The 9441-nt window shown below is 44.1% G+C and overlaps 1 protein-coding gene across 2 annotated transcripts in view; it reads right to left on the bottom strand.

Annotated features, from left to right (window-relative positions):
- Positions 1-9441, bottom strand: part of DPYSL2 (dihydropyrimidinase like 2) — a 69190-nt gene that overhangs the window by 46103 nt on the left and 13646 nt on the right. The window contains exons 1-3 of one of the 2 annotated variants that reach the window (XM_006028713.3): positions 6617-6934; positions 2793-2881; positions 1502-1686 (exon numbers count right to left, since the gene is read on the bottom strand). In XM_006028713.3, the coding sequence (XP_006028775.1) occupies positions 1502-1686; positions 2793-2881; positions 6617-6655 (313 nt within the window). In that variant the 5' untranslated portion in view covers positions 6656-6934. Of the gene's footprint in view, positions 1-1501; positions 1687-2792; positions 2882-6616; positions 6935-9441 lie in introns of those variants that run through there. The other variant, XM_014522285.2, reaches the window with a different exon arrangement.

Below are 9441 nucleotides of genomic sequence, written 5' to 3'. Positions count from 1 at the left end.
GCTGAAACGAAGTTAGGCATCCAATGCCTTTAAAAATGCCTGGGCCTTCAATCTTGCTGTACCTTAGATCCTCAGCTGTAAAATAAGTGTAATGGGATGGCCTACCCTCAAGCACTGGGAAGAAGATACTGTACTTCCTAGGTTGTGAGATGCTCAGATGCTATGTGCATGAGAGCCATACAAGTCCCTAGAAGAGAGAATGTGTTCATCAGCCAGTATTTGATCCTCAACCCATAAGATCATAGAGGGTGCTGACTTCATCCATATATTTGGCTGCAGAATGCATTTCCCCTTGCTACAGAAATTGGTGTTGAGAGGCCATAACTTTCCAGTGAAATGAAATATGTGCTCTGGTGTGCACTGCCTAGCAGAGACAAGCCTACACATCAAAAGCTGCTCATCTCACATAAGAGACTGCAGGATGTCCCATAACAATTCACAGACCATCGGCTGAACTCAATTCAATTTCCCCTTTGGTCTTCATTTGAGCAATGACAACGTGAGCACTCCACTTCTGGAATCTCAGGCCCAGCTACTGAGGCACAGCTACCTCAAAACAAGTCCCGTCTAGACCAGCTAAGCCTTCTGCATAACATTACTCAGCCTCCCCTTTATTCTGAGACTGTTTCACTTCCTGATTCCCTCTCACTTCCAGATCAAACAGTGTGTACCATTTAAAAAGAAAAAAATCTAGATTTTGTAAATGCCTAATTATGTCAAGCAAAATGTGAGACCCAATTCCCCCTCCCCGCAGCTTCAGTTGCCCAAAAAGTTAGATGCCTAACTGCATCTCTAGGCTCCTCACAAGGAAGCCTCACTTTCAGAAGTGCAGAGGGCATGCAACTGGCAGTGACTTTCTGTGCTGCAGCTGTGTGACCTACCTGTAACTTCCACAAGGACTAAAATATTCAGCCCACCCAAAATGCACCGTGAAAAGTGAGCCCCAGTCAACTTATACTGTACCTGGCACTCAGGAATAGCAAGGCCCTTTAGAAATAACATTGCACAAACACCCACAAAGATGAGAATGCTGTTTCCCTTGCACAATGATGGCATCTGAGGCACAGAAACGATGAGGAGCTGATCCTACAGCTGTGGAAACTTACAGCAAAATTCTCTCAGATTTCAAGGGGAGCAAGGCCCAGGCAAATTCTTTGTTACATCAGCGTGGCCTGTCCCCACTGAAGGCCATGACATACTAACTTGAAGGCTGCAGGCCCTGCCCTTATCATAGCTGGAAATAGAGTCCCAGACTTTTGTCTTCTGTCCCAGAGGAAAACTGCTCCCCAGAGCAAGGCATAGCACCTTGGAGCTCTCACTCCCAGCCCCCAGCTCTAATCAGCAGATTATATACACACAGAAGTAAATCCCACTGTATCTCCCACAGTTCAAATTCCCTGCTTTAGATGTGATTTCCTGCCCCCCCCCCCCAAAAAAAAAATACTACATGAAGCCTCCTCCCAACTCCCCATGAAACAAATGCATTTCAAAAATGTCTTACTGATCATGGTGGTGCCTCCAGCCAGGGAAGCTTTGGTTCCTTGGAAGAAGTCATCAGCAGAGGTCATTCCCTGTTCTGGCATCTGGAAGCGGGTATGGACATCTATTCCCCCAGGTATGACCATCCTTCCATGGGCTTCAATAGTTTTCACTCCACCTGGCACAATCAGATTCTCCCCTATTTGCCTGGGTAAACAAGGTTTCAATCAGCAAGTCAGTCACAAGTGCTGCGCTATGCCAATATAATCATCAACAGGTCTTGATGAACGACCTGTCGTACCACCATCACATAACATAACAAAAGCCATGCAACAGCCTGAATAATACTGCTGGGTAGCTGTCCTTCAGCATATCACATCCTGCTTTTCTGCCCAATCAAAAGTCTCACTGAAGGCAGTGGGAATCTTGCAGCTCACTGCAGTGGGATCTGAACATGGCAATGCCACAGTTTATTCTGGGATGTAACAATGGCTTGGATTTTAACATCTTCTTGGAAAGGGCTGCAAAAATTTCTGTAAGGATCGCATCTATTTGGTTATGCACTAAAACGTATGTACAGCAAGCGCAAAAATAAACCTGCACATATGCTTGTTACTAAATTTCTGAGGAGACCCAAAGGCCCCTCAGTCTGGCTATTGAAAGGATTTATTTTTAAACGTACAATTGTAGATGGCACATTACAATTAATTAGGTGTCTTTCACTGGCTCCTCCAACCTGTTAGTTTGATTAAGAAAGCAGATGTTCTGACTATAGCCAGAAACACAAAATTCCTCATTGGTAACCTTTGGCCAGTTTATTTTTTGCTATGCGTGTTATTCCAGAGAGCTCTGTAATACAGTTCACTTGCCAGAACTGCATGTTTAAAGACTAAAAACACAAAGGTGTGCTTGAGAGGAGGCCTCTCAGTCAGTGAGAGTCTTTCCATTGACTCCAATGGCTTTTAGACTGGGCCCCAGGCCAGTGCACTATACCTTCAATTCAGAATGTCTTAGGACGCAATTCAGCATAGTATCCAACACGTGCCTGCCTTTAGGCATGAGGAATACTGCATGTGCTTAAAGATATGCATATGTTCAATTACCTTCCTTCAATGACTATGTTATAAATAGAGAATTTCATGCTTTATTTATTCAAATATTTAGTTTTTGGCATTTCTCCCTGATCTATCAGGACATGCATTAAATATTAATTTTTCTTTGCTCCTCAAGGCTGAATGATCCCTCGCCTTTCTGCAAAGCATGACTTAAACATTTCTATTTGCAATCACACCACGGAATCAAGCAGCACTTACTTTATCAACCCATCTTCCATGTAAATATCTGCATAGAAAGACTGGTCATCATTAACTATTTTACCACCCTTGATCAAAAGACGATCGCTCTGAAACAAAGAACCATGTAACAATATGTAAGTATTCTGCAAGAAAACTGACAGCTTGTGGCATCATTTCGAAGATGAAAGAGTAAGGAAAGCAGCCTCTGTATTATTCAATATGCATGTCACAAAACAAGTCAATTACTGTACTTTCAGCTGTAAAGATAAAATATTTTGTGTGACAGTCCTTTCATCATGCTAAAGATCCAAGACACCAATAAAGTATGTTATCTACTAAAAAGGAGTTTGGTTTCATAAGACTTGGTTGTTTTAACTGTACCTGCAACCAATTAAAGCCTCATCTTTCACCATTACCTATTTAAATAATATTTCAAAGGACAGACAGCAGTTTTCATCCACGTCCTTTTTCACCTCCTTGTAGGCAAAATTTCCTAAACACACCCACACACTGAAGTTGCTACTTGGCTAACTATGAGTCAATTGCTGTCAGGGAAGTTGACCAAAAGTCTGTTGCCATGGGTTACACAACACAAACAAGCTCATTTAATCCAACTATAGCAAGGATTCAATTTAGTGGATGCTTTTACCATGTTTCTATATAGCTACTGCATAATCAAATGAAAATAAGCATACATTAGCAAATGAAGTTCAAGAGAAGAATTTAAGGCATCATATTATTAAATTTCCCTCAAATTACAATGTAATTTGGTAGCAACAGAAAGGTAATTATAAAAAAGGCAGCTATTATACATTGCTTTTTGTAAATTAGCTTAGGTCACATAATGCCTTAGCAGCTATTTTAAGGTTTAAAAAAATGCATCTTTACTGAGATTTATTCACAACACCAAAAACGTACTCTAAAGAGCTCAGAGTAAGAAGGGAAGCGGAATATTAACATTATGTTAATCCATTTTCCCCAAAAACTGAAGTGTGCAGGTAATTAATTCTAAGGGCCCTTGTATTACTGTAGTCATAATTCGATCATCTTGGAAGACAGATAGATGCTTACTACTACCAACCTTTACAAGGTACCGCTTGCCTCCTAGACATGTGTTCTGACACTGTGAGAAGAAGCTCTTTATGCTATTCCCATTTTCTCTGTACGAAAACAATGCCATTTCATAACCCCAAGGCCTAACAGTACTGTCCTTATGTGAAATCCAAGGCTTTCCAAAGCTGATTCCAAGAAAGTTACTCTGTGACTTTTACAAATGCCTGTATGAATATAAAATTTAAAATGATAATCACAGACACGGGCTATTTATCAGCTGCGCTGCGCTCAGTTCTGTACAGACAGTTGGTAGGAAACAGCCCCTTCCCAAAGGAGCTAACATTCAAATTTAAGCTAATCAACCAGATTCTCAACTGAAATAATGGCAGCATAGTTCTTGCGGAGTAAAAGGGGCTACAAAGATTGGCACCTGCTGAAGATGTGGCTCAAGGCCCTTACTCTGTTTGATCTATTAATTGCTTAAAAATCCTAAGAGATGTTATTTTCTGGTCCTCGTTTTAGGCAAAGGGCAACACAGAATTTGGCTTGAGGAAAGAGATCAAAATCAAGATTTTAAACTTAAGGCCTGCTGTGACAATAAGGTTTAATGAGCTGACCTGGGGCTCGAAAAGCCGGTTTGCCTTTTGGCGCCAGACACTACAGCAACTTATGCTACATGTTCACCATTTCTAGAATCACCGCAGTGTTTATCCCCACCCAACACATCCTCTGCATGCCATTAAAGGGCCCGCTACCATTGACATCAATGGGAGTTTTGTCACTGATGTCAAGGAGAGCAGGGGAAAGCCCTAAATGTACTGAGCACCACTTAGGAACGAATATACTAGCACCAACAAAAACAGGGCCTTGGACATTATGCTGCGGTAAAAAGCTACTGCCAATAAACACCTCTCCTTCTGAATTAGTGGGAGTTTTTCCATTTGTTCCAATGGCCCTTTGGATCAGGCAGTGTGTGCAGTCTACACGTAGCAGGGAAGGATGCTGTACTGCATTTATGCATAAGTACCATGCTGACAGGTAAAACATTTCTCTACCTGTGAAGCCCAGATCTGACCTCTTATACCGAGTAAGGTAACTCTGGATTTATACCTGAGTAAACTAGACCAGTACCTAACTCCTCTTCTATTCTTTGTCTTGTAAAGGGTATTCTAGTCACCCCAACACAATTCATAATCAGAGTTCATTCACAGGAAGAATGCACTGGATTACTGCTGGACCACAGCAATGGTCAGTCCAGGAGCAATGTTCATCTAGACAAACCCTTCAGATGCTGGACTCTTAGTGAGAGGTCACTAATTTTGTCTATAAGCCAAAAGTCCTATTTATCATATTCCAATCTGCAACATACTTTGGGCTGCACAAATGCTTTTTGAACAGTTGTCCAAATTAAATAGCTCCAACCCCAGTTCCACACTTAAAATCACCCATCCAGTACCACAGACCTCCCGCTTTTCCACCCTTAACACTCAGGAACAAGAATTAAGATGGGTGTGTCCTCAGATCTAAGAGAGGAACGATGTTACGCTGATAATGAGAACTCCTCAACTTTATATCAAAAAAAATATATATAACACTTATTTTTTTTTTTTTAAGGGAACAGCCTTGCTTCTGCAGCAGAAAGTTCATATGGTTGAACTGTGATACCTGTGCTGGGATCAGTTTCCAGAATAATGAAATAACACGGCCTTTTACATAACTGTTCCTTCCCTTTTCCCTCAGGGTTTCATTTAGGAGTGGACTAAATTGCGTTGCAAGAATATTCCTGAGGATGAGAAATTCTATTCCACCCGTGAAGCTAATGTTAATAGTGTGGGGAGTTTCTCCTGTACCAGCACAGAAAACACAGTCCCTTTCTAATCATTGTTTTCACTGCACCAGGGAGGAGGATGGAAGATGAAAAGAACGAGCCCCATCTGCTCATCTCATCCAAGCAGCGCCATTACCTCCTGGAGAAACAGCACAAGCGCTGTCCCCAGCTCCTCACAATCACAGTCCTCTTTGTATGGGAAAAGCGGGGGGAAAAGCTGCTTCCATCACAACAGCAAAATACAAAAAGCCTCAGAGCCAAGCCAAAACCTCCCCCGTCCCCCCACCCAAAACCAGGAAGGTGGGAGACACTCCAAGCTGCACTGCCAGGCAGATATTTCTGTTCCTGACCCATATTTTCAAATTCGATTGCAGCCTCTGTTTTATTCTTATTTTAAACCTCTCCCTCACAACCCCTTTCAAAACCTAGCTTCTTCCGCTGCCCCCCACCCTACCCCTGCTGTCATTCTGCATCCAGGATCAAACGCCCACCCCTTTTCTCTCTATTCCCAGCAGAAAGGATTGCAACAAACACGACATGGATACATTTTTCCACCCATCTATTTTTCCCAGGGCTTAGGAAGCAGCCCCATCCAGATCATGCAGTTGGGAGACAGCTTCCTCAGACCTTTATTCCAGCCATGCATATTAAATTTGCCATCCATTTGCTGGGCTCCAAGCAAGCTCAGGGTAGCAGCAGCAGCATCCCTGCCTTATGGCAATGCAAGGCTAGATCCGGTTTCGACTTTTATTAACTATGGCAACTTCCAAAAACCGATTGTTAGCCTCATCCCACCCTTTCCCCCAAGGCTTCAATCCCTGCTGCAGCAAAAGGAAGTCTTTGCATCAGCCCCTGATCTGATTACCTTGCTACAAAACCCCTGCAAGCTTCTCCCAAGCACACAAAGGGCTTAATCCCCACATCTGCTCCCTCCTCCCCCCCACCACACAACTAAACTCACCGTGATCCGTGGGATATTTTTCTTCCCCTGATAAGACATCTTGGGAAACAGCCCCCCACAATCAAAACTGGGGTCGATTTGTTCTTTTTTTTTTTTTTTTCCTCCTAGTGGCAAATAGTTTTATTATTGAAAAATAAAAAGGAGAAGAATTGCAGCTCAAAGCAAAAGGGAGCTCCTGGCTCTGCAGACTTGGAAAAGTGCAATCGATGAGGCTTGTCCTGCTCTTTGCAAACCGCAGGAACGGGGAGAAGCAGCAACCCCTGCGAGTCTCCCTTTCTTCCCTCTGCTCCAAGCCCAGCCCCAGACTTAGACCAAAGGGGGGGGGGGGGCAGGATCCTTTAGCAATAAAAGCCTGAGCACAAGGCGGCTGCAGCCGCGCATGCGCCCCCTGCCACTCCCTTTCCTCTGCCCTGCTTGGCGCTTGATTGGCTGAGATCCTAATAGTATGCAAATGAGCACGGGCGCCGTGCAATGGGAGGGGAGGAAAGAGGTAACATGCAAAGTGGCGCAATGAAGGAGCCAGGCGCGGGGTGCAGTGCACCGCGCTGCGCCGGGGGAGGCGGCCCCGCACCCACAGTGCAGCACAGCACGGGGGGGGACTCCCCCCGGCGCGCCTGCGTCTCGGGCGGGACGGGCACCTGCAGCCCCGAGCGCTGCCCTGGGGAGCCGATGTGTCCCCTGGCATCTTCTTTGTCCCCTCCCGCAGCGCTGGGAGAGCCCCCAGCCATCCCCTTTCTCTCTACACGGCGGCCAAGCCATCACCTTTGTTTTCCACACTTGCCAGTGCCCTTTTTCTAGCCCAGGGCCTGCGCAGGGTGCCACAGTGCCCCCCGCCACCGGGGCATCTGCACACAGCAGACATGGCACCTCGCCCGGAGGCCCTTCCTGGCTTTCAGAGATCTGCCAGCTTCCACCCTTCAAAATGCTGCAAGCCAGGCCTTTCAAAACCACCCCCGCTTGGCTTACAAAGCCTGAGCCTTACAATTTCTTTGCGGGCTGGTTTCTGAGCCGTTAAGTCACAGTCGTGTTTTCTAACTCCCCTCTGCATCCGGGACTAGGAATTATTTTTAATTAAATGGAAGCCGCGCTTCTGACGTAACCACTAGTCTCCAGGAGTCGGGGCCTGAAGAAAAAGCACTGAGAGAGCTGGGCACTTGAGGGGTTGTTTCTTCTTATCCAAGATTCAAGGAAGACGATGGCTGTGGCCAGAGCAATCTACAACATAGGGGCATAGATGGCACTGTTCCAGATCACATTCTGCCCCCTATCTCAGCGGTTCCCAGTCTCTGCTACATGTACCACCAGTGGTACACATTAACAGATTTATTATAACTTTATATGACAAAAATTTGCTGGTGGGACTTAAGGTTCTATCATTTTAAATTGATGATGCGCAATCTGTCAGAGTTTGGGAACTGGTGCCGTATCCCATTACCAGCAGTGGCCTTCAAGGAAGAAGCAAGAACCCCTTCAGTGGACAACGAACAGCCAAGACAAACCCAGCTGGTCTGTACAAACTCTTAACAGTAACACTGTTACTTTTCCCCTTTGGTCACAAGTGAATTATACCTGTTACATACAGTGCAACCCTATAAAACTCTCCAGGTCTGAGCCTGCAGGCTTGGTGTGAAAGCACCTTACTCACGTGCGTAATTCAATCCAGAGCCATTGGCATAAATAGGAGGCAGCAGTTATCAGGCCCTTAGGATCATAGAAACTCTGCACCACCATATCAGATTTAAAACTTCTTCAGCATTACTGCACTGCATCTTTAAAAAGAAAAGGCTGTTTAAGTAGACAGTTATCAGGACCCTGCATGTACAAGAGGTCTTGATGGAGCTGTAGGGGAAAGGCCAAAAAAAAGATTGTCCTAGAGTGAAAAATGAAGCAGCATTTAACAAGCTGATGTTCAATCAGTAACAAATGGTAAAGCAATTTCTTTTCCTGATAAATTTGTTAACATGCTGCTTAGAGTATTTTTCTAATGTAAAACATTACATGTGTTTTTCTACCCCTCTCTGTTGTACTGCACCAGAAGAAGTTATGACATCTCAGCACATTTTTACTGGGGACCTGGAAGTAAAATGCTGGCATAAGCAAACAATGCCAAAAGCCACGGAGCTGTGAAGAAGAAAAAATGCTTGTTAGTGGCTGCAAAGCAACAGGGGTTTTTTTATATTTTCTTGATATTAGTAGTGTTATTTTATTATTTATTAAGCCTGACAGCACTGAGTATATTGTAGAACACAGTTTATATCAGGTTGAGATAAGACCACTCCCAAAATTCCCTGGGTTTTGTTTTTTTACCCAGGAATATAATTTTTCAAGTCTTTGACAGGCTCTACCTCTACTCTGCTAGGTGCTGTACATAGTAAGACAGGCACTGCCACCAAAGAGAGATTATAGGGGAAACCAGCGGAAAGGAAAACAAAAAACACAGAAAAGAGTTAAATCTTTGACTTGTTCTGCATCACAAGGTGAATCATCTGCCAATCCAAGGTAAGAATTGTGATCTCCTGATGCTCTCCCTATTGGACAACACTCTGCAATAAAGGTACACACAATGCTTATTTTAATCTGCACTTTTATATTTACATCATTTCTGAATTTGCTTGTCAAGCAGAGACTTCTTTTTCCCCTATTAAGAAGGAACTGCTGCCTAATGACTATTGAAGTCTTGGAGTCAGGGTATCCTGGAGATTTAATCAGGAAAGGTGTTGAGACCTGGTAACCATCATTAGTATTAGCACCCCCATATCAAGCCCCTGGATAAGTCCACAGAGAGGGGAGTCAGGAGCTCCTAAATCTCTAATCGCAGCTCTGAT

This window comes from Alligator sinensis, unplaced genomic scaffold, assembly GCF_000455745.1.
Source record: "Alligator sinensis unplaced genomic scaffold, ASM45574v1 scaffold685_1, whole genome shotgun sequence".
NCBI lineage: Eukaryota > Metazoa > Chordata > Crocodylia > Alligatoridae > Alligator > Alligator sinensis.
The sequence above is the reverse complement of the archived record's forward strand: the minus strand, read 5'-3'. Positions and strand labels throughout refer to the sequence as shown.